The 26,285-nt window shown below is 45.1% G+C and overlaps 1 protein-coding gene across 2 annotated transcripts in view; it reads right to left on the bottom strand.

The window, feature by feature from the left end:
* Window positions 1-26,285, bottom strand: part of DMRT1 (doublesex and mab-3 related transcription factor 1) — a 107,023-nt gene that overhangs the window by 27,102 nt on the left and 53,636 nt on the right. For both annotated transcript variants that reach the window (XM_032633839.1, XM_032633840.1), the window contains one exon: window positions 14,813-14,957. In XM_032633839.1, the coding sequence (XP_032489730.1) occupies window positions 14,813-14,957 (145 nt within the window). The remainder of the gene's footprint in view (window positions 1-14,812; window positions 14,958-26,285) is intronic.

The following is a 26,285-nucleotide window of genomic DNA, read 5'->3' as shown; positions in this document are numbered from 1 at the left end:
CCAGTGTTCAATGAGTCCAAGTCAGTGAGGCCTCCTCAACCTGACAGGCCATTTGAATAAGGGCTGCTGCACCCACAAAAGACTTTTCAAGTGGTGTCTATTGAGCTTGAGGTACTCCTATGTCTCAGGTTTAAACGCTGTGCTACCCACCCCATCACTCGAAAAGTCCACAACAAAACAGCCTTCACCTAACCGTCCAAGACAGTGCTGTCCAACGAACTGCCTGAGAATGGAAACATCCTATTTCTGCTCTACCCAGTACGGTAGTCACCAGCCCCATGTGGCTACTGAGTGCTTGAAATGTGGCCGGTTTAACAGAGGAACTGGATTTTTTATTTTAATTAAACATAAATAGCCCCATGTGCCCAGTCGCTCCTGTACTAGATGGTGCAGGTCTAAGACAGCAGGCTGAAGACAAGGGTTTCAATACCGTGTGACAGTCTGAGGTTGGAGAGTGTCCCAGAGAGACATCGAGTCGGAGAGGGAAGACCGTCCAGCTCCACTCCCAGCTGCCACCTGTTCTCTCTATTCAGTGATTTCCTTTTCCCTAAAATAGGGTCAGGGATTTCTGCTCTACCAACCTGTGGTATCACGGAAAGATATTTGGACTTTGTCCCTGTTCCTGTCACAGAGCTCCTAAAACCCTTGGAATTTCCTGAGTGGGATGATAGGAGCCTCTTTGTTCTAAGCAGGTGACTCTTGGTGGGCTAGATGGTTTCAGGATGGGGGCTAGTCACAGACGCAGGGTAGGGGCTGAGCACCAGAAAGACCCGGCCCTGATTAGAAGCTTGGAACTTCTAGCCTTACCCCGAACCTCCAGGGAGAGGGAAGGGCTGGAGAGTGAGCTCATCACCGATAGCCAATGATTTAATCAGTCATACCTGGTAATGAAACCTCCCTAAAAACCCGTTAGCAATTGGGGTTCTCAGAGCTTCCGGGCTGGTGAGCACATCAAGGTGCCAGGAGGGCGGGGGCCCTGAAGAGGACTTGGAAGCGCTCCACTCTCTCACCATACTCTGCCTTATGCATCCCTTCCATTGGGCTATTCCTTTATAATAAACCCGTAATAGTAATAGTAAGTAAAGTGCTTTCCTGAGTTCTGTGAGTCATTCTAGTGAATTATCAAACCTGAGGAGAGGCTGTGGGAACTCCCAAATTTGTAATGGGCCAGGCAGAAATGTGGGTAACCTGATCACCCCATTTATGGCTGGTGACTGAGATAGGGGCAGTCTTGTGAGACTGAGACCTTAACCCATGGGGTCTGGGCTAAGTTTGGACAGTCAGTATTAAAACTGAACTGAATTGTAGGACACCCAGTTGGTGTCAGAATTGGTGTCAGGAGGAAAAAGGCTCATTACCTAATAAGACTGTTGTTGGGATTAAACAAGATGATGTATGTCAGAGTGCTTCAAAGTAAGATATTATTTTTCCTGTTTGGTTGATCTGTAAGGGACATTAGCTAGTTCATGAAGGCTAACCATAAGTTAACGGTGAAGTAACCTTTGCATTAGTTCATAGTAACATTGGGAAACAACGCACTGCTTTCTCACTCACTTCCCTGTGGGGGAAGGCCCTAATTCTTACCTGCTTTATTTGCCAGGAAAAGTGGCAGATTCTAATTGGTAGCAGTACATCAGGGTTTAATTGTTTATGGTTACATGGAGCACTTCGAGGGCAAAGATGGCGAGAAATCGGAAATTCTTCCCCAAAATTCAGAGAGAGAGAGAGAAAAAAAGAAGAATCCAAATTTGGGGGAGGTGGGGGGAGTGGGGATGAGAAAAAGAAAGGCAACAATCTGGAAAAGAAGTGGTCCGGGGGAGTGATGTGCACCTGGCCGTGGAGTTTTCCATCTCTAAAAACCTCCGTGTTTTGGGGATCCAGCCTGCAGATGAGGGCCTGCCACAGGCTGGGCTCAGCGTGTCGGAGAGCTTGGGATGTGAGTGAACGGGCAGCAAACGCCAGACAGTTGGCAGTAAGACCAGGCAAGATACTCCATTCATTATATACACACTGGCCCACCCGACCGACCTCAGCATCCTTCTTCTACTTCCCAAGAACCTCAGCAAGAAGAGGGGCCAAACAGAGACACTAAGCTCTTCAACAGTGTCACTGAACTGAACTGTTATACCCCGCCCCACCCCTAATTAATAAGTTGAAGCCCCAGCCTCCAATGTGACTGTACGTAGAGACAGTGCCTTTAGGCAGATAAATGAGGTTACATGAGGTCTTAAGGGTAGGGTCCTAGCCTGGTAGGACTAGTGTTCTTACCATACAGAGGAAAGGCCAAAGAAAAGGGGTCTCACTGGAAACCAAACCTGGCAACACCCTGATCTCAGACTTCTAAACCCCAGAACTGTGAATTTCTGTTTCTTAAGCCTCCCAGCCTGTGCTATTTTGTTATGGAAGCCCTGGCAAACTAATGTAAATAGTCTTAGCATAAAACAGGAAAATCACACACCCTGGCTTGCTGAATGTGGGGAGCCTCGGCACCACAATTATGGGTGTCATTTCATTTCATATAGTAGGTTCTACTTGTTACAGACATTCATGTATGGAAGACTTAATAAAATGAGATAAATCTGTATTTCCCCTGAGAATCTTAGGGTTCTAATCTTAATAGTTTTGCTGGCCCCTGCGATAGTTTTTGAACTCAAAATAAACCAAGCCTGGGCTTCCCTGGTGGCGCAGTGGTTGAGAGTCCGCCTGCCGATGCAGGGGACACGGGTTCGTGCCCTGGTCCGGGAAGATCCCGCGTGCCGCGGAGCGGCTGGGCCCGTCTGCAACAGGAGAGGCCGCGGCAGTGAGAGGCCCGCGTACCTCAAAAAAAATAAAAATAAAAAATAAACCAAGCCTTTTCATATAATGAAATCTTATTTGGCCATAAAAAAGAATGAAGCCCTGTTACAAGCCTCAGTTTGAATGAACCTCGAAAACATTATGCTAAGTGAAAGAAGTCACATGTAAAAAGGCTACATATCATATGATTCCATTCATATGAACTGTCCAGAAATAGGCAAATCCATAGAGACAGCAAGGAGAATAGTAGTTTCCAGGGGCTGAGAGGGAGGTGGAAATGAGGAATGACTGCATATGGGGATTCTTTGGGAGATGATGGAAATATTCTGGAACTAGACAATGATAATGGTTGCACAACTTAGTCAACATACTAAAGACAACTGCACTGCATACTTTAAAGTGGTGAACTTTATGGTATGTGAATTATATATCAATAAAGTTGTTATGAACAAACAAACCAAGGCCATCCCACCTCTATAGCCATATAGTAACAGAGGGGAAACATGCCTGACAAGGGCTGCAAATTTGGAACACCTATTCACAGACTCTGGTGATCCTGACTTCTCTAACTGGAGATGGAAACTCTCCCTTAGGTTTATGGCGGAGACTTCAACCAAGTCTGGAATAAGAGCAAGACAGTGGGGCACGTGGCTACTCCCTCACACACACGCTGCAGAGGCTTAGAGGCAAGGCTGTTCTCCTGTGGCAGGAAGGGAAGGGCTTGTGTCCCTAAGATCTGCTAACATTGGGATCACTGCAGCATGTTCTCTGCCATGGTTCATCTCCTGGGCATAATGCTAGGGCCACAGACACATAATTGGCACTCAATGAATTTCTTGTTTATTGACTGAGCCATCAGTTCCTATCCTGGTAGGGGGTGGGGAGGCTTCAGGAAAGAGACAGAGGAGCTGGTCTTGCCCAAGAGCTTCAGGAGTCACTGTAATGCCTGGAGAAGCTACAAGGGAACAACTGAACCAAATGCACGAAAACTGTAAGTTTCCATTTTGAGTCTAAGCAACAGTGGGTTAGCTTTTACATGCTGTTATATTAATGGAGTTAACCTATATGATAAAAGAAATGTTTGCACCTACAAATTACCTAAACAGAGGAAGACACAGTAGAGTTAACATGTGCAAGGAGAAATTATAAGCCAGAAAATTTTCACAGAGAAACCCATGAATAGCTTCAACCAGAACAGGAAACCAATCCAAGCACGATCAGCACTGCCTCTTGTACCATGTTTGTAGAGATATCAATGAAGCAACTCTTAAACTGCCGAATATGCTTAGCGAAAGTACTGCTCTCCTCCACCCACTGTTCATTTCTGCCTTCTACCCCAGTGCCCGAAAATGGTGGTTCAGAGAAGACTTGGATGAAGCCCGAGGCTGCCAGATTTAGCAAATAAAAATACGAGGTGCTGGGGCTTCCCTGGTGACGCAGTGGTTGAGAGTCCGCCTGCCGATGCAGGGGACACGGGTTTGTGCCCCGGTCCGGGAGGATCCCACATGCCGCGGAGCGGCTGGGCCCGTGAGCCATGGCCACTGAGCCTGTGCGTCCAGAGCCTGTGCTCCGCAATGGGAGAGGCCACAACAGTGAGAGGTCCGCGTACCGCAAAAAAAAAAAAAAACAACAACAAAAAAACCCAAGGTGCTGAATTAAAGTTCAGAAACAAATAATTTTTAATATAATAAAATACCGTGAACATGCTTATTAAACATTAAAATAACGTTTGTGGTTTATGTGACATTTAACTTTAACTGGCCATCCTGTGTTGATCTTACAACACTAAGGAAGTGATCGTGTTGGGCTGACTAACGGCTATTCTCCCTCCTCGGGCACCACGGCCAATGGGAGGCTTCTGGCCCCTGTCCCACCCCCCACCCCCGAGGCCAGCACCGCACACCTGCAACAGTGTCCTGTGCCGCTTCCAAAAGCTCAGACGTGGCACAGTCAGTCAACCTCCGGTAAGAAGACACTGTGACTAAGAGGAAACACAGCCAGGAAAAAGAGCAGAGGGCACTGGCGGGAAAGCTATATTCACCTCTGCAGCTAAAGTGGGGGGGAACCCCTACCCTAGACTTGGTGTAAACGGGGGACAGATCCTGGATTCTGTGCAGTGCCAGATGTGTGAAGACCACAAATAACCCTGCTACACTGAAAAGAGAATTTAAAAATACGTGTGTTAAGAAGATGATCATGGGATTGCAGGGCCTGCTGTTATCTCTGAATATTATTTTTTTATGGAGCTCATTTTTAATATCGGTACTTTTAGGGTGAATGTAAATAAACCTGATCATGCAATAAACTCAGTGTGTTCTTTTTTTTTTTGCCGATTTAAGCTAAAACACCATCAATGTTCTCTTAGAAGCAGCATCTTTCAAGATAACAGAGGCAGCACTAGGCTTTTGATACCCACTAAAAAAATAATAAATAAGCAACTGACTTTTGAGCCCTCCCCACAAGGGCATGTATTCAGCTCAACAGGCCAGGTGCTCAAAAGCAGGTGAGGCCAGTCCTGTGGGGTCTCCTCTCTTTGCCCTCCTGCCAAGAGACCATTCCAGTACCACAGTAACCCCAGGAAAGAGGGGCCCTTTCTTTTGTAAGAAAGAATGGTAAATATGACCATGTTACACACAGCAAAATCAAACCCACTTCTATGATGAAATAACCATCTACTCTAGTTGCCCCCAAAGATTCCGTTGACGCCAATTTTAGTGAACGACAGTTGGAAGGGACATAAAAGCTGGCCACCATTCTTGACACAGAAGCCAAATTGGAACCTAACCCCAGCATATATTGTATACCCATGTATATGTGCAGGATGGGAAGTATATGCCTATATATAAATATAAATACATATAAAGCTAACTTTCAGTGCTCGGAAAACAAAAGCTATCCCCATATAACAGCCAAATTCTGACATAACTCAGTTTGGACACCTCATCTGGTGTGTACTGCACTCATTCTCAGCGTAAGCCCCGCTGCGCCGGGCAATGATATACTGTAATGTCACCTCGCAATCTGGATTTACTATAAAGGGCCACTGACGAGCTTCAGAGCAGTAAACACTGCAGCGAGGTGTATTTCACACTGAGCTGGTTTTTATGAAGAACACTTCACCGCCCAGGCACGGCACCTGGATGATGGATGGTGAAAGATGCATGACAAGCTTCATCCTTGTTTGTAAATCTTAACTGTTCCCGCTCACTAACTCTGAAGGCAATTTTCAAAGACAGCGGCAGACAGAAGGACAGCACAGCTTTCCTGAAGGTTATTCAAGTTGTACTTGGCCTGGGCCGGGCCTCTGAGGAACCAAGGAGGGAACATAAACTCCGGAGTTACTCCGCACCGTGCCTGAGAAAAACTGCTGAGGCTCTGTGGGCTCAAGTCAGAATCAAGCGAGGAAATCTCACGCGTGATCATGTTGGACGCTCTGCCCAGAGCGGCCACTGTCCATCCAAGTTCATGCCCATGTGAGTGCTGCCTCTTCAGGATTTTTAAAGACAAGGGGTCATGGAATGAGTAACAGAATAAGCAGATTTGATGGTGTGTCATGTGTCCACAATAGATGGGGTTCCCTCCACTGAGCAGGCAGGTAGGGGCCTAACGTCACACCTGCATCCCATCAAGATAAAATTAGCCCCGAAAACACAGGCCAGCAGTGTCTAGTCATTGTGTTCAATCTGGTTCTTTCAGGACACTTGGGAGTTCCTAAAAGTGTGCTTTCCAGAGCTCTGCCCTTTCCGTGTCCCCTCCCGATTGCAATCTTTAGCCCAAAGGAAAACCCCAGCAAAGGTGCCCTGTTTTTCAAAACAAGTTAAAGATGTAAAAGCAACCTCATGATAAGCCACTGACAGACTAAGTAGAATGTAAAACACTGTCTCTCTGCCACGAGGAAACCAGGACCCCCTTCTCTTCCCTACTTCACAGGCATTGTCTCCATACCTCAGTGTCCTCGTGTGCAAAATGCGGATGATACTATGATGACAAGACTCAAACGAGCTATCCCCACAATGTGCACAGGGCATTGTCTTACAGTGTGAGAAGTACATGTTTGTGAGAAAAGGAAAAGGAAAGGGAGGGAAGAAGAAACCACAGGATTTACCAGCAGAAAGAACACCAGGGAAGCAGTTCAGAGACCTGAGCTCCTACACTGGCCCCTCTTCCTCAACTCTAGAAACAGGCTCAGAGATGGCACGGCATCCTGCCTGCAACTCCACCTGGTCTCTCTTAGCGTGAACAGTGATCAAGCTTCTCCTGACTTCTCATGCAGGGCTGTGTTATCAATCAAAAACCCGTCACAGGCAAAGATTTAAGTCTTTAAAATTCGAGCTTTTCAAAGGGAAGATTCTACATGATATAAATCCAGGATACGTTGCAGCCTGGGGGTTGCACCCCACGTTTTTCCATGACCGATTTATTTCATCAAGTGCTTTATCGGAATGCCTAACTCTGGGCCAGGGAGGCACCAGCAGAAAGAATCCAGAGGCCAGTTTCTTATTCATACAAGAAACCATGAAACATCCCAGGAGTCCCCTGAGAACATGGTGTCACGCTAGGCACCTGGAAGACTACAGAGATGAATGAATGAGATCCCTGCCCTTCATGTGTGAGAATACACCCTGGAAATTCTTGCTGAAATGCTGCAGTGAGTGAACTTCTTCCTTCCATGAGTGAGTCTGACATCCTTCAGGTAGGCCCTGGGAAGTGCCTGCTATTTCTAGACTGATGGTGGCCTTGTCAAAAGGCAGTATGTTACACAGAGTACATGTTAGAGTCCCATCAGCTCTCTCTGTTTTCGTGGAGGGAGAAAAAAAGTTTGAAAAGAAGACAGAAGCCTGTGTGTCCTCATCCAACAGCATTTCAGCTTGCCTTCTATACTATTCTTTAGGTATAAAGGGACCTGCTGGTGTCCTTATATATTCCTCTTCCCTGGTTGTTTCTTTGGAAACATATTGTATATGTGATATATTAAAAATAAGTCTTCAAAGCTGCCATTTCTCCATGTTTATCATATGCTTAAAATTAGTTGTGTACTTCATGTTCCTCACTCAGCAGGCCATCACGTCTAGCCAGTTTCGAGAATCACAATACACATATGGTTCATTTCAAGCAGGGTCCCGGCAGGGCTAAAAACACAGCCTCCTTGATGACTGTGATCACCCTCATTTGTACGGCCCAGTGCCAGGCACTTGCTGAAATCAAAAGATATATAAGACATGGTGATGGGTCTTCACGTGAGATTAAGGGAATTGATAGCTGCTGCCATGCTTTCACATAAGTTTTTTGTGATCCATATATAAAAATAGATAAAGCTCTTATTACCCTTTTCAACCTTCCAGACGAGGGATCTAAAGCTCTAAGAGATTAAACAAGCATCTTACAATCCAGCTCAGAGCTGGGGATCTGAGCCAGATCTTCCCTCCTGGGGGGTCCATTCCTTTGCACGCATCAGCCTCCACAGTCACTGCCAATGAATGGTGCATTTACCTCTCTGTTCAAAGCTAAAGCTGAGAATAAGAAGGTCACATAAGGAAAAGCGGTTTACCAGCCAAGTGCCCTTTTCTTTGAAATTCAGCAAAAGATAAGTCATTTCCTAAAGCGCCAAAGCTTAAACTCAACACTTTCTAACTGATGCATAAAACCCATTCAGCTTTCTTTAAAAAGCAGGGAAAGCAAGGGGTCAATGTTCTTCTCTCCTACAGGCTTGCCATACAATTCAAAGCAGAACATACACACCAGAAGCAGCCCTCAGATTCCTTGGCCTGCTCTCCCACCTGTCTGAGGAAGACTAAAACATTTCCAGAAGAGCTTTCTCCCTGACAAGAAGAACTGCCTGAAACATCAACACAGCCCTTGCAGAAAGGAATGGTGGAAGGAAGATCACCCTGCCCCTCTTGCTGCATGTGTGATTTAAAGAGCTTGTCTACACCCCGGACGCGAGCTCATCCTCACAACACCTGTGTGGGCTGACAGGGCCAAGCTCCTCCCGCTTCTTTAACAGTTGATAAGACTCAGGCTCCCAGAGAAGAGCCTGAAACCCCCAGGGCTACAGCTGCTCAGTCATGTCTCCCATTCAGGTGCTGAGCACAGAGCTACCCCTTTCCTACCCCTGCCCCCCGCAGCTGCTCAGGACAGCTATCACATCACCTCACATTAAAGGCAGCTTTGGGGTCCTGGATCATGAGTGAGGAGACCTGAGGGTGCTTCCAACAGGCAGCACTACCTCACTGTTCTCGCCTGCAAAACTGGGAGGTCCGACCTCATCATCTTTTGCTAAAATCCAACTCTAACGCCCAGCATTAAGCAACTCCATTCCACGGGTGAAAGCTCAACCACTTTGCATTTAGTTGTGACAACCGTGGGGAAGGTAGCATATGCCATCAGTGAAATCAGCCACTTCTAGATTCATCGGCTTACAAAATTGCCAATGCTGAATGCATTCATAAAATCCTATTTGGGAACGCAGAGGCCTCTACAAGCTGCCCAGACATTAAAGAGAAACATGAGGGCTTCAACTCAGGGAGACCCTTCTGCTGACCTTGCCATCTGACCTTTGGGAAAAATGTAAACACTCTGCACCTGGCCTCAGAGCTGCTCACATCCTAGTGTGTCAGATGACTAATACGTAAATAGCTCGTGATAGGTAATAGGCATCCAGATGTGTGTTTCTGTCTCCTAAAAACAGCAGAGTTTGAATGTAAAGGAAGGGTGAGTTTGCACAGGAGCCTGCCATTTATCTGAGCTGGAAGCGGCGAAAGATCCAGAAGAAACAGGAGGCACCATTTCTAACTTTCAAACTGAGATCACAAAATGTTATAAAGAGACAAAAAGATCGAAGCATGTTCACCTTTACCATTTTAAATCTAAACCTCTTTGCAAGTGTTGTCCAGCTATATACACTGAGAACTTATTCAAGAATTCACCTGTAGAGAAAATGCCTGTTTACAGGCATGAAATGCCACCTCCCTGTAGACATGTGTGCATCTACTGACACAGAGGTGTTGCTGTGCAGTCTGCCTGCTTATCCCAAGTTGAGGAAGCATCCTTTCCAGAATGCTCCTACCACCACTTCCTGAAACGCCTGCACCTGTTACTGTGACCTGGCCACACTCACACATAAACCAGCCTTCCACTTGGGCACTAGGTCAGTGTTTCTCAAACTATCTGCAAGGAAGGGCCTGTTTTGTTTAAATTTTTTTTTCAGTTTTCAGTCCACCACAGTCTGATGCTTTTATAAAATACAATAAAAATGAATTACTAGAATCATAATCCAAAAAATGGAAAATAACAAGTGTTGGCTAGAGAAATTGGAACGCTCATACACTGTAGTGGAATGTAAAGTGGTACAGCCACTGTGGGTAACAGTTTGGAGGCTCTTCAAAAAGTTAAACACAGAATTACCACATGATCCAGCAATTCCACTCCTAAGTATGCCCCAGAAGAACTAAAAACAGGTATTCAAACAAAGACTAGTACATTAATATTCATAGTAGTACAACTAACAATGTCAAAAAAGGGTGGAAAGAACCCAAATGTCCATCAACTAATGAACAGATAAACAAAATGTATATCCATACATGCAATCTTATTAGGCTATAATAAGGAATGAAGCACTGATTACATGCTACAACTTGTATGAACCTTGAAAATATTATGCTAACTGAAAGAAGACAGTCCAAAAGGCCACATATTATATGATCCCATTTACACAAAACATCTACACTAGGCAAATCCATCGAAACAAGAAAGCAGATTAGTGGTTACCAGGGGCTGGTGGAAGGGAGAACGGAAAGTGACTGCTTCACGGGTATGGGGTTTCCTTGTGGCGCGACGGAAATGACTTGGAACTAGATAGAGGTGATGGCTGCCGAACACTGTGACCTACTAAATGCCACTGAATTGTACACTTTAAAGTAGTTAATGGTTAATCTTATGTCAGGTGGATTTTACTTCAATAGAAAAATGAATTGCTAGGAAAGTGAAAGACAAAAACTACGAGCCCCAAGTTTTTATTGATTCAACAGAGAATTGCTCTGTCAAACTGCTGTTTACTCTGAATTCCTCTGCTTATCTCCTCTTAGACCAGTAACAAAGCATGCACAGCCCCACTCTGGGGACCACTGCCCTATAACGGGTGCCCTAGGGGATCCCACCCCACCTCGCTTACTCAGAGACATGCTATCGTCCCTGACAATTATGCTCCCACACATACCTCGCATTAGCTAATCTTTATAATAACCTATTATGATAACCCCTTCTTTAAAGAAGAGAAAAGGAGCTTCCTTGAACTCACCCCCTCCTCCAGGTACTGCCCCATTTCATTACTCCCCTTACAGCAAAACCCCTTCAAGAGCTGTCTACACTCACTGCCCCAACGCTTCTCTCCCACATGCTCCTGGACACACAGTCAGGGTATGGCCCCCACGTCCCCACCACAGGGGCCGCTCGTCAAGCCGCTGATCACTTCTACCTTTCAACAGCCCATGGTCAATTCCAGTCCTCAGCTCCTCTGACCTCTCAGCATTATTTGGCTTAGTTCATTGAAATGCTTTCTGTACTTCCCTTCCTTAGTTTTCTTCCTGCCTCACAGGTAGGAGAAGGTACCTACCTGACTCTCCCCTGCTGGTCTTCCTCATCTACCAAACTTCTAAACATTAGAAGGCCTCAGAGCTCAATCCTTGGTCCTTTATTCTTCTCCGTCTATACTCACCTCTCCAGGTGATCCCACCACATTAACTTCAAATGACATCTACGCACTGAACGCTCAAGTTTCTATTTCCAGCAGGGAAATCGCCCCTCAACTTCAGACTTCGTACATCCAACTCCTACTTGACGATCCATTTGGATGGCTCACGTACATCTCACACTTAACACATGCAAAATTAAACTCCCAATTCCTGCAAACCTGTTTTTCTCATGGTCTTCTTTATCTGAATAAGTGGAAACTCCATGTTTCTACTTGATCAGATCAAAAATGATGGAGTCATCCTTCACTCCTCCCTTTCCATCCCATCCCAAATTCATCACCAAATCTTGTTGGTTCTATCTTCAAAATGTATCTAGAATCCAACCCTCCCACACTGCCATCACTCCCACACTCCCACCCCGACTAAGCCACTGCCATCTTTTGCAAGCATTACGGCCACAGCCTTCTAACTGGTCTCCCTGCCCCCGCCTTGCACCCCTACAGTCTGTTCCTAAACAGCAGCCAGAGTGATCTTTAAAAACCACAAGCAGACATGTCACCCCTTTGCTGGAAACCCTCCAGTGGCTTCCCACCTACTTGAGATAAGAGCCAAAGTGCTTGCAGTGGCTCACAAAGTCTTACACAACCAGGCCCCACCATCTCTGATCTATGTCCTAACACTTTTCAAGACATAAAAAAAAGTGAGAGAAAGGCTCCTAGCCTTTTTACAAAGAAACACATTAAACAGTAGCAACACAGCAAAAGGAAAACTTTCCCTGTAATTCTTTTTCCCCCTAGATTCTATTTTCATGTTGTAATCTTCAGCAAAACCAGAGGAAAACCTTGAACTTGGACTCATTTCTTTGGATGGTAAAGAACGGTTTATCTTTAAAGAAACTGAAGAAAAATGAACTTAATAGACAAATTTATACTTAAGTAAGACTTTAACGAAAACATTAAACCTACTGAAAAAACTATTTTTCAACTTACTTACAAATCCCCACCTAAAATAACTGATATACTACTTACAAATTGTAATTTATTTATTAATGCAACCAACCAAAGGACCTCAACTCAAACTTGATAGAACTGATAAATGTAACTGGTTATCAGCCAGCCTCTACCACCTTCTCACAAATGACTATACAGATGCCCCCATCCCCATCGCCGCATCCTGCCACTAGCCTCAGCCCCATTTACCAGAGGGCCTAAATGGCCCCCACTTGTGTCGATGCTGATGATAAAGATGAGGATCCAATGCCCCAGGAGGTGACCCTGAGGTGTTCCTATTGACCCCCAACTTTCTCTTTCCCCACCCCTTCCCACCTGCTCCGTAAAAATGTCATGCAGTGTAGGAGCCCAAGACACCATATATTTGGAAGCCGTAAAGCCGCATTTCTTTAAAAAATAAGCTAAGGTTTGGATTTCCTATTAATCCATATCCTCCTTCTCCATGGCAATTCCAAAGTAGATATTACTGAGATTCCACTATGTTTCTTCCTAGCTCACTCCCTCATGTCTGAAGTGAGCTAGAGAAGGATCAGAAGGTTAAGCCTGAGGTCTCCTCACACCACACTTTCAAACACACTCTTTCAAACATACATATCACCAGAAAAGTTTTAGGAAATCCTAGGTGTTATTCACCCCGTCTCTCACCATGGACGCTGGGGTGGCTGGTCTTTCTTTTCCTGGACTGTAACGTCTCTCCTTCTGAAAAGTTGATCTTTCCTTTTCTGCCATAAATTCAAATGCCTATTGGTCCTCTCCAAATTCCTTCCTCTCTGCTCTAGTAAATTTCCTCTTACCTTTTTGTCGCACGGCCTTGCTCTGAATTTACACCTCTGTCTCAAGAATGCCAATGCTTCTAAAAATATTCCACTATTCCTAGAGCAAGGAGCTCACACAATTTCTTCCTGAAAGTAAGTTTCAGTCCTAATTTTCTGTATGAGCAAATGTTTTTTTTAACTGCTCCATCCCTAAACTGTGGCTCCATGAGACAATGAGTTAGGAGTGTGACCTTCCGGGATTGTGTTTTCTTATAGAGCAAGTTTACTTAAAAATCATACCTGACTCATTTATTCCTTTGTTCATTCACTCCTTCATTCATCCACTCAGCTGATGAAAAACAAATAGGCATCACAGCAGCTAAAAAGGTACATAAAATGTGTTCTCTGTCCTTAAGGAGCTTATAATTCACATAAATATATAGAATCAAAGGCAGTATGAAAGAAGGACCACGTGGGCAAACATTATATGGTATGAATATTTACATAAAGAATTGTGTTTGTCCGTTCCTGGCAAAAAGTGATTATGAATGGGTCAAAGTGCAATCAATAATGTGTACGTCAGTCTCTCCATAGTTCAAACTGGTCAGGTTCCCTCGACCTATGTATTCCATATTAACAAAATCCTTTAGTTTATTTTAGTATGGTAAATAAAGCTTTTTTAGACTTCACTGTTCTGAATTTGGAAATCAAAGCATGGTTCTGATTCTCACTCTCTAAGCACTCGTTTTACCAAGAGGCCAGTTCTTTATAGAGAATCACGTTATTGAGAAAACCAGCTTCTTTTGTCTAGTGGAGTCAGTTCTAGTAGTCGATTTCTCTACCAACTCACTCACTATTGCCCTGATTTTCACTCAATTGTGTATGCTTCTCACTTTCCTAGATCAAAAGATGATGCTTAAACACAAAGAACTTAAAAACAGGGCCTGGAAACACAGCAGCCATAAAAGACCAGCCTATCATCGCAGTGTAAACATTGGGGAGAAAGTTAAAATTGAAGTTGAGGAATTGTGTATTTCAAAGTGCTCTGGTTCATTAAACAGTCATTTTTTATTTTAAAGCCATTATATCAGAGTTATTTGCATTGCTACTGCATAAACTCTGAGATCTATTATATTCAAAAATGTTTTATTGTGTTATTCTATTTCCTCCCGCAAAAGATGAATACACCTTCAATTTTAAATTGGAGAAGTTTTGGAAAACGATTCTTCAATAGACAGAGATTCATTTCACCAAAAATATCAGGACTTGAACCACATTTAAAGTGCTCCTGATATTACATATTGATCCTCCAGAAAATACATCTTTGGCTTCTGATGGTAGTCTCTATCTTATTCTTATCACTCCAGGTGTCCAGAAAAGAGAAACATGATATTAAGAATCTAGCAAAGCAAAATCATTCCATAACTGAATACTTTAAAGGATACTATACAACCTTTCCAACAGCTGCTATCTGGTAAGCTATTAGAGAGGACCAGAGACCCAGTGCTGGGCAGGTAGCCTCTCTCCACCTCAAATCCAGGCTGCGTAACCAGGAACCTACCACTCGCTTTGGCTTCCGAGTAAGAGAGGCCGTCCTCAAAGGTGAAGATCTGGGACATGCTCTGGCCCAGGTAGGAGGAAGGCGGGTAGTAAGAATGCATCCTGTACTGGGAACTCACTGCGTGGAGGCTCTCCGAGTTTTTCATCTGCTTAAGAAAAAAGAAGGAATATGTTGAAACCAAAGTTGCCTATTATAAGAATTACCTAATTCTTTAAATTAAGGGAATAGCTTATTAAAGTTGGAAGTATCCTCACCCACGAATATGCCCCTCCAGTGCACAGACCCTGGAAATACTAGAACTGTGCAGCCTGAGGTGCCTTTTCGATGCTGGAGGCCCCTCTAAAGTACCCCTCTAATTCCATCTGGTCACAGGATGCTTGACTAGTAAGTACAAAAGAGAACAGGGCAGTAAAGACCAGAGAGTGCTGCTTAGGAGCCAACACAATCCCCTGAAACACTGACCAGCACATTTGACCAGGAGCAAGTTATTTAACTTCCTCACCTTTCCTCCTGGGTAAAACGAGCATCTTACACCTTGGTTACCTTACAGCGTTCACATCAAGAGAATATTTTTTAAAAAAAAAACACGCAAGCCTTGTGTGAGGGTCGTTGTTGTCGTCAGCATGAGACCAAGCTGGATACTGGCACTCAGAGCCCGTTCCCACCCCCTCCTATGCTTTTCCCTGTAGCAAGGAACGGAAATCTGGTATCTGCTTCTTCCAGATGCCCCTGTCACCAGGCTTCTGGAGGCGATTTGGATTCTGCTAACAGGACATAGAATGATATCTGGTAGGCAGGAGGGAGGCACACGCTGCTTCTCCAGCAGTAGTGGCAGCTGACATTTGGCAGTCATGCCTTTTTCTGGCAATCAGACCGTGGCTTTGGGACCATCAGGCAGCTTTTAGGTAAGGAGCAGTTCCCGCAGCTTCCCGACCTCTCATTCAAGGCTAAGGAGACGGAAACTCCAGGCTTGAAAGGGGTCCCCACTCTTGCTTTCCTGGCTCTTCCTGGCCACTTCCACGAACATGAGAATTGTTCTGAGTCCTGCACGGACCCTGGTACAACAGTGAGCACTAAACACATGATCAGGTAGATCTCCACAGCAAGAACAGCTCAACTAACAGCTAGACTTCAAATACGTATACTGCCTTTTAAAAACTAAATTCAGGTGGCATTAACTTTATTTAAAAAGTCAACATAAGGGAATGTTCAAGGATAAACCAACTCTGTTTAAGAATTAAGGCATAATTTCAAAATCACGTTTTTCAATCAAATCTTTAGAATACTACCTGATAAAGAAAATAGTAGCAACTTGACAGATCCTGGCAGGATAAAAGTAGGTACTGGGCTTCCTCGAGATTTACTATGAACATCTAAATTCTGGACAATTTCCCAAGTGATATAGGCCTAAGTAATATGGCTTTGCTTGGTGGAAAGGCCTAACTCCCTGATTTCTCTGTGCTAATCTGAGAAGCTCAAGGGATTTCTTTTTGACCCTCCCAACTGCTCCCCAGCACAGATGTCTGTTCTAATGGGTGGATTATTTCTTCTTGCAGAAGCAAAGAAGACTCCATTCCACTTATTTCCTTACAAGTTAAGTTTATCTGGCAAGTTCCCTTTATCCTTTCTAGTTTGTTTTTCTGACGCATATAAAATGTTATCCCTTCTAACTCAATCACCCCGCTTTCATTTTCTACCACTATATAAATCTTTACTAAATAAGAGGGCAGGCAAGCTGTACTTGGAAATAGCCAAAGGGGAAAAACCGTCTGCCTTTAATGAGTGAGCCCAAGTCAGAAGCCATTAAGGAGCCGTGAAATCATTTAAAGTGAGGATCAATGGTCAGTTTACTGCACAGACCCAGTTATCAATTAGCCCAGTGCTTCCCAGGGCTCTCTTAATGTGTATTCAAATAGCCAGGGGATCCTGTTAAAAAGTAGACCCTGATTCAGCAAGTCTGGGGTGGGGACCTCACAGTGTGACATGCTCTCAATCAGCATCTCAATCAGGAGATGCTGATTCTGCTCAAGGGACTAGAATAAATGATCCTTTCTCCCATACTTGGAGCCTTTAAGGGCCATGACCAAAGGAGGACCTTCTAAAAAAACTCTTTTGAACAACTGTTTTACAACCATCAACTTTCCACCGGAACTGAGGGAAGGTGGAAATGGTGTAAAAAACATTTGAATTTTTTTCATTCTTTTTCTTTCTATATATGAGATTCCCCCGAGCGAAAGGATTTCCTCCAGGGGTCTGCTGCCATCTAACATGGCTGCAGCGGGACTAACAAACTCAGCCACACTTGGCATTAAAGAGCCACTTCTGCCTCTGTCTTGTCAAACCTCTGACTTGACCTCTGTCAAGTCAAACACACAGTCTAAGTAATGAACGCTGAACTAGAGGCTAAGTGTCGACTTTTAAGTACAAAGCGCCGTGATGTAACCCAAGGAGCCTCCCTGCTCTAGGTGGTGAGTTGGGCCCTTCTCCTTTCAGTTTGACAGTATCTTCCAGTAAGTTCTTCAGGAAAAATGCTTTTCCGTTTTGCCCACGTACGAGAAAACTGACAGGACTGACCCTGCAAGCCTCTGCAAAATACTGGATTTTTTTCTTTTACTATAAATTTTATGTAAAACCTCTTTTTAAAAGTTTTCACTGTGAGTCTAGAGTAGGAATTGGCAAACATGTTTTGGTAAATGGCCAAAGAATAATTATCTTAGGCTTTACAAGCCGCAGGGTCTCTAGACAAATCAGAAAATGAATGGACATAGCTATGTCCCAATAAAACTTTATTTATAAAAATGCACCCTAGTGGTTGAGAATCTGCCTGCCAATGCAGGGGACACGGGTTCGAGTCCTGATCTGGGAGGGTCCCACATGCCGCGGAGCACCTAGGCCCGTGAGCCACAACTACTGAGCCTGCGCGTCTGGAGCCTGTGCTCCGCACCAAGAGAGGCCGCGATAGTGAGAGGCCCGCGCACCGCGATGAAGAGTGGCACCCACTTGCCGCAACGAGAGAAAGCCCTCGCACAGAAACGAAGACCCAACACAGCCATAAATAAATAAATAAATACATAAATAAAACATGGCAATATTTAAAAAAAAAAAAACAATGCACCCTGGTTCTCAACCTTCACTCTCACTAGAATACAGGGAGGTGGGGACCCAGCACTGATGCCTGGGCTCCACCCCTAGAGCATCAGACTTCACTGCTCAGGGATGTGGCCTGGGCCCTGGGTTTTTTCAAAGCTCCCCAGGTAATTCCAGTGTCACACCAAGATTAAGAACCAGTGTTCTAGGATTACCTACATATTTCCCATACCCGGAGAAGTGTGAAATCCCCAGTATCAACTAAAAAATGCAAAAGGTTACGTCTGAGAAACAGACTAGTCAACTGCTGCTAATCCCAATATGTATAATACTTAAAAAGAGATTCAGATAAACTGTAGAGTTCTTTTTTGTCTTTCAACTAAAGCTTACCGGAAAATAAGCACAATTTCAAATCCATGTATACGTTTGTTTTTCCTTAATTCCTTTTCTGTTTTCAGAAAGCATCAAATAACAAGGATTATTTGGAAACAGATACTGAGTTAACTGAACTCAGACTTTCGATTTCTCTAATGAATCCCTAGATGACTGAGCTATAGCAAAAGAAGACCTCCAGCAAAAGAAGAAAAAGATATAAAGGGTCAGACTCCACCTGAGATTATTAAAACGTGAATTTACTGAGGCCCCCAATCGCTTCACCGGCTCCCAACTAGAAGAATAATCTACAAATAACCATCTGCACAACGACTTGGAAATAAGAAAGAAGGCCGGTTTGATGCATTTCAAAGTGCACGTGTAAACCTCTGAAACATGAAGTTAAAACTGAATCGTGCGCTTCCCTGGTGGCGCAGTGGTTGAGAGTCCGCCTGCCAACGCAGGGGACACGGGTTTGTGCCCTGGTCCGGGAAGATCCCACATGCCGCGGAGCAGCTGAGCCCGTGAGCCATGGCCGCTGGGCCTGCGTGTCCGGAGCCTGTGCTCCGCGACAGGAGAGGCCACGGCAGTGAGAGGCCCGCGTACCGCAAAAAAAAAAAAAAAACAAAAAACAAAACTCAATCGTGATTCACCCAGAAAGAGGTGTGGAAAAATGCGATTTAAAACTCTAGATCACTTCTTACTCCCTTCTAACTTTAAAAAAAAAATCACAGCCTGTGACATTGGGCTGAGACAAAAACGGGTAAATAAGGAAACCTTTGAAATGTCCTGTTGTATGATATTTTAAACCAGTAGTACTCAGCTTGGGGTAATTTGTCCCCTGGGGACATTTAGCAAAGTCTGCAGACACTTTTAGTTGTCACACTAGGTGTGTATGGTGGGCGCTACTGGCATCTGGTGAGCAGAGACCAGGGACACTGCTAAGCATCCTCCAATGCGCAGGGTGGCCCCACACGGAACTGTCCAGCCCAACATTCTGATGGCGCCAAGCTTGAGAAAACCTGCTATAAACCAACCGAATACTAACCACCCCCTTGTGCTCAGCTCCTCACTTCCAGCTAAAACAGCAAAGCTCTACTGAAGGATAAAAGGTGCTCCTAAATGGAGGGGACTGTTCAGTTCTGCTGAAAGGATACAACTTCTCTCTCCTTTATGCAATGCTGCCTTGCTTCTTCTCAAGATTTTATTTTTTATTCCTTTAAATTAAACAAACCAAGTAAAACCTAAAAGCCCAGGATTCCAGTGCATTACGGCTACTATTATTATTAGCATGTGGTAGCTGGCAAGCAAGAGGCATGCTTTATACCTTATTACCCACCCCAAGTCTCTGAACCAGAGTATGACCTACGTGGGAGATGGGCTGGCGGAGAACATGCGCGGTGTCAGTATTAACCCTGGAGGAAAACCTAAGAGCTCTGGGTTTTATTTTATTAAACTGTTGAGAACATACAGCGCAATGAATCTGAACCACAGGTTTCCTTCTTATATACCACAGTCACCCTTTTTTATAATAACGAGGAAACCCCAACAGAATGTAAAAATGTTAGACCCCACTTCCTTTAAAGAAAAATTCCTAAACACTACTCACTGGTGGTCTATTAACAGTTCAGATAGGAAGAGTCTGGTCTCACACTGAATCAGACACTCCATCCGGGGAACAGCTAAAAGATATTCCTGAAAACCAAGTCCTGGTCTCGTTTATACCAAGCGGAGCTCAGCTCCACAGAATTAGAGTCGGCGAAGAAAGGGGATGGTCTTCATAAGAAGGCTGACTGTATAGGCTAAAATTCCTAATTGCAAACTCTGATGTTTAAACAAACAGCATGAAGATCCCGCTGGCACTGACATGTGACTTACGGGCTTTTAACTGCAAAAGCCACATGTGGGATAAAACTTTGGTTTTAAGGGCAGAAACTTTTTTTTTTTTTTTGCGGTACGCGGGCCTCTCACTGTTGTGGCCTCTGCCGTGGCAGAGCACAGGCTCCAGACACGCAGGCTCAGCGGCCATGGCTCACGGGCCCAGCCGCTCTGCGGCATGCGTGATCCTCCCGGACCGGGGCACGAACCCGCGTCCCCCGCATCGGCAGGCGGACTCCCAACCACTGCGCCACCAGGGAAGCCCAGAAACCTTTTTATAAAACAAAGCAGGGCTCTTCGCATGCTGTGGAATTCTAGATCTTCTGGTGAGCTTAAAAGTGGAGGTTAGAGCTGACTTTTTAAAACTCCTATTAAAGAATTTCTTTAGTTTTAAAAGAAGCTTCTTTTCAAACTATTTGAATGGGATGCCTGTTCCCACGCTCACCTGATGGCACAACTGAGAATGCTCCTAGCCCAGGGACCTTAGACCTGGGCAAGGTGCTTTCCCTAAAAGGCAAGTGCCAATCCCCCCTCATTAAATAGGCACCTCATTCATCCTCTGGGATTCCACATATCGCAGCTGGAAGGAGTTATTTTTAATGACTGCTGTTATACACACATTTCAGAGATTACTGAAACATCAACAGACCCAATGCTGAGTCATGTGCCACAAGCAGGCTCCCGACAGCTACAATCCATCCCTCCCTTCTTCCTTCCCTGTCCCTCTGTTCCCCTGGAGGTTATTTTTTTCTCCCCTAACTTCGTTAGGAGTTAACTTCCTCCGCTGGGCCCACCTTACTTTCTCTTAGGTGCTATATTATGGAATGTCTTCCACTCCCCTCCCTAGAGCCAGAAAAAGGAAACAGAGGGAGACTGGCCTGTGAGGACTCAGGCCCTTGGAAGGGATTCCTGAAGAGCCAGGGGGACTCCTTCAATGGGGGAAAGAACTGTGTTTGAGGGTCAGCACTTAGATGCTGGAGAACATAGGAGCTGTTTGTCCAGAAATGCAAGAGGTGCTCTTCCTCCTGAGAGGAAGTGGGAGGGGGAAAAAGGAGACAGAAAGACGATGTGCATGCAGTATGGCAGAGAGGACAAACAATTTAAGAAATGATACATCGAAGATGTTTAAAATTACAAGCCCCATGTTTCCCAGAGCTTCAGAGCCTGTGACACAAGTGAAAGCAAAACAAAACTTGTGTGGGTGAGCTTTTCCAAAATGACAGAAGAAAAGCAGCTCAATTCCAGGCTGGACTAATACCAGAGTAGATTTTTAAAACATAAAATACACTGTAAGATGAACCATGGGAAAAAACATAGACCCTGGAGAAGGCATAATACAGGAGTTCACATCACTTTATAAACTTTAAAATATGGAAATGGCATATGATACCAGGATTGCACTTGCATTTATTAGTGGTCCATTTCGCTTGTCCTTAGTAAAAATTAAGATGCAAATAGGGACTTCCCTGGTGGTCCAGTGGTTAAGAATCTGCCTTCCAGGGCAGAGGACGCAGGTTCCATCCCTGGTCGGGGAACTAAGATCCTACATGCCACTGGGCAACCCAGCCCGCGCACCACAACTACTGAGCCCACGCACCTCAACTAGAGAGTCTGCGTGCCACAAACTACAGAGCCCATGCACTCTGGAGCCCGTGCGCCACAACTAAGACCCAACGCAGCCAAAAGTAAACAAATAAAATGTTAAAAAAAAAAAAAGATGCGAATAGCCCCACATTTTGTTTTTTTTTTTTTTTTTTTTTTTGCGGTACACAGGCCTCTCACTGCTGTGGCCTCTCCCGTCGCGGAGCACAGGCCCCGGACGCACAGGCCCAGCGGCCATGGCTCACGGGCCCAGCCGCTCCGCAGCACGTGGGATCCTCCCGGACCGGGGCACGAACCCGCGTCCCCTGCATCGGCAGGCGGGCTCCCAACCACTGCGCCACCAGGGAAGCCCTAGCCCCACATTTTAAAAAACCCAAACTAACTTCCTAAAACTTCTGTCACTTGGTTGTTCTCTTGCCATCGGCATCACTGGCACAGACAGAACAGCTTACTCCTCTAGCCAGTGTTTTACAATATGCAGCACTGTGACCCTTTAGTGGGCCCCAAAGTAATTCAGCGGCTGCAATCAGCAAATATATATACCTTTAAGAACAGTATGGAAATGAATGAAATGAAACTGAATAGAGTTCAACAGAAATATGAGAATTCACTGTATACAATACGGTAAGAGCGGTTTTATGAAACTTTAATTTTGTGTTTATGTGTAGGTATAAAATATACTGGATCACAATATAAAATATTTCTCATTGTGGGTCTTGGTCTAAAATGTCTGAAAGACACTGGTGTAAGGATCAAGTGAAGGGAAGTAAGGACCTTCAAAACTAGGTACGCAGGGGGCTTCCCTGGTGGTGCAGTGGTTGAGAGTCCGCCTGCCAACGCAGGGGACGCAGGTTCGTGCCCCGGTCCGGGAAGATCCCACATGCTGCGGAGTGGCTGGGCCCGTGAGCCATGGCCACTAAGCCTGCGTGTCTGGAGCCTGTGCTCCGCGACGGGAGAGGCCACAGCAGTGAGAGGCCCACGTACCGCAAAAAAAAAAAGGTACACAGTAAGAAAAAGCCAAACTCTGAAAATGGTTCCTTTTCCCGGAACCTGGGAGGGTTTTATGCATTTTCCGGGTTCACAAAAGAGAGGGCGGCAGTTCATGTGGAAACAGCCTCTGGGACTAGCCCACTGTCTCATTCACAAATCTGAAACGCAAACCCAACTGTGTGACTGACTTCCCACCTGAAGTCACACAGAGCCAGGCAGAAATGCAAGCATGATTCACGTAAAAGCCAACAGGAAACAGCTTTGGTGAAAGAGCTGGTTTGTATTGTTAAAATTGGGTTAATAACTATCAAGACATAGTACTCTCCACTCTAGCGTGCAAGTCTCTAAGAGCATGACATTACACCTCTGCAGAAAGGTGGAGGGAGCTTTGGGAATGGTGACATTCTTAATGTCACTTTCCAGAGAAAATGTACCTTGCACATCTCACATCTAAGGGGGGTCGGGGGGCGGGAGGTGGACAGGAAACTGTAGATACTTGAGTCCTCATAATGTAATCATCATGAACACAGGAAAAACCTGCTGCAAGACATCAAAACCTTGGTTCAGCTCACAAGGGATTAAGCAGAGAAGGCAGGATGCCAAGGCAAGTCAGCCTCAGAAGCTTCTCTCTACTAAACCAGGCCACCTTTCCCATTTTAAGTTAAGGCACCTGCCTATTATAAAGACCTAGTCATTGCTTTTGGATTTTTTTTTTTTTTTTTTTTTTTTTTGCGGTACGTGGGACTCCCACTGCTGCGGCCTCTCCCGTTGCGGAGCACAGGCTCCGGACACGCAGGCTCAGCAGCCATGGCTCACGGGCCCAGCCGCTCCGGGCACGTGGGATCTTCCCGGACCGGGGCACGAACCCGCGTCCCCTGCATCGGCAGGCGGACTCTCAACCACTGCGCCACCAGGGAAGCCCTGCTTTTGGATTTTAACAACTCTTCACGTTTTCACTGTTCCAAGATCAAATTGGGGGTCTGAAAATGAGAAGAAAAGATGCCTGCAACCACACATTCAGGAACTTTGATTTTAGAACCAGAAGTATCAGAGGCATCCACTTTTGTTCCCATCTTGATGGACAAATTTAATTAACCTTTGCTACGCTGTTCCAACCTACTGTTTTAGACAAAACTAGTGACCCACAAACAATATGTTACCATCAGAATCTCAATGGCGGAGACACCAAGAGATATAGCTCTATCAGCAGTATCAGGAAATAAGCCACTTGGATTAGCCGCTCGAAGAAATATGGATTATATTCATGTCACACATGAGCTGTCAGAAACATTAGGATACTTTTAGCATAAATCAGCAGTGTGAAGGGTATCTTATGAGTACTGAACATGACAGACTGCTTGGAGGGCAAGGTGAGCCTGTCTGGGGCCACCTGCTAAGTGTAAGCACATGCGCACATGTACTTGACCCAAACTGGCATCAAAAACTGGAATGCAGCCTGGGGACCGTTGATGGGCACATCACACTCAATTCACGGTGTGTTAGTAGCATGGAAAGGTGCTTCCCACTCCAAAACCATGATGGAGAGCCCACCTCAAAGTAACCAAATGACACAAGAATGACAAAAATCTGTTGCCTTAAAGCACACAGGAGTGCATGGGTGTGTGACTTAAACGTGGTTAATGCTATCAGGACTAGGGCTCTCCTCCTATCTAATATGTCAAGTCTCTGAAAACATTTTGTAAGATGTCATATCTTACAATATCATAAGATGTAAGAAAACACTATATAACACCTCTCAGGGCTTCAGACCAGGAAAACCAAGAAATGTGCGCTGCCCCACGAGGAGGGCAGAGAGACGGGGGCAAACGTGCCCCCTCTGTAGTCAGCCAAGTAAACCCGGGCTCCAGCTCCAGCCCCCCACTTGCAGGCCTGTGATATGGCAGGTTACTTCACCTCCCTGAGCCTCAGTTTCCTCACCCGCAGAAGTGGATACCAATCCCCGACACGGCCGTGTTTCAGGGCTGAGCGGAGCAGCTGGTATGAAAGGCCCAGCACCAGGCTGTCCAGTAACTGTCCTGACACACCCCTCCCTCCCCTACGGGTTTCCCGCTGTGTGGCCTCAGTGCAGGGCGGTGGTCACACCCAAGGAACCCTCTTTTGGGTTTGTTACCACATGACTCTGAGCCCTTTTACAGGTATGTCAGGGACCTAGTAATAGAGAGGGAGACAGAAAAATCTGTCCGTTATATACTTCAAAAATTATTTTAAGTATATAAATGTTTGATATTTGAAAGAAAAATCCATTGTCTGAATTGTTTCTACTTTTCACATTTAAATAAGTTGAAAAACCAACTCAAGAAACTACATTGACACCATCAAACAGAGACAGACAGAGACAGAGACAGAGAAAACACTCCTCCCCCTTTTTGGTTGCATACCACTACCCAATACATAGAATTTTTATGTCTGCCCTCCTTCTCTCAGTATTGGCTAAGAACTGCCAAAAAGAGTGTTTGTGAAAAGGAATGAAAAATGAAATGAGGAAATAATCCCCTTTTCCCTGTTCCTCAATCTTCTTACGAACTCCCCCCACCAGGAGGTTGTGCATCTCAAGGAGATGCCCTCGGGATCAGGGGTCTCCCAAGAAGGGGGCACTGACAGCAACCTGTCCTGGGTGTGCAGGCCGTAAGGGAGTAGAGAGAGCACTTTTTAAAATAATAAAACTCACCAAGTCAACCTGCTTCTAATTGTCACAAGCAGTGGCAATTGTAAACGACAGTAATGATAAAATACTTGTCCTCACCCCGCCTCGCCTCCAGACTCTGACCACAGGAGCGATCAGAGAATTACATGTGTCCTTTCTCTCATCCACCCACTGTGAGCTGGCACTGGAGGGGACAGTCTAGCGCAGGGCTAGGCACAGAGCTGGCACTCGAGGTATGAATGATAAATACACGAAGAGTTTCTTATGCACACTCTGTAATATGGAAAATTTTCATAACCCTATTCTTTTTGTTTTTCTACTCCCATATTCCTAATATATCTCCAAATATAGGGCAAATCCGCCTCTATTATGCATTCCCTTGATTTTGGTCTTTATCCAACTAATGAGGGCCACTTACCAGGCCACACAAATATGGACGTCCAAGAAATCTGAGACTCACTCATACACACATATAAGCATTCTGAAAAGCAACGAATTTTATATCATATTCACATCTACTTAGGAAAAAAAGTAAACTAAAAAGGCAAGTGGAAATAGATCAGATTTTGGCCAGCAGCCTAACTAAATCAAATCTGAAAGCTTTTAAAAACTGTGACCTAATTATCTAATTTTCAAGCAGATTACAGAATCCCCAAATGACTGTATCATTTACTAACCTGATGCTACTGTGTCAGAGATCGGATTGTGTAACGACCTCACAGGAGACTGATAATGTCCTTCCTTCTGCCTTCAGCTGAATCATGGAGTAGTCCCTGGAGTAGACCAGCCCTTTCCAGGGTTTCCCAACTCAGTCCAGATTAAACTGAACTCATGCAAGAATAGAAATGACCCCGCAGGACGGCCCAGGAATCACTGGAG

Source organism: Phocoena sinus, chromosome 6 (assembly GCF_008692025.1).
Source record: "Phocoena sinus isolate mPhoSin1 chromosome 6, mPhoSin1.pri, whole genome shotgun sequence".
In the NCBI taxonomy this organism is placed as follows: Eukaryota; Metazoa; Chordata; class Mammalia; order Artiodactyla; family Phocoenidae; genus Phocoena; species Phocoena sinus.
The sequence above is the reverse complement of the archived record's forward strand: the minus strand, read 5'-3'. Positions and strand labels throughout refer to the sequence as shown.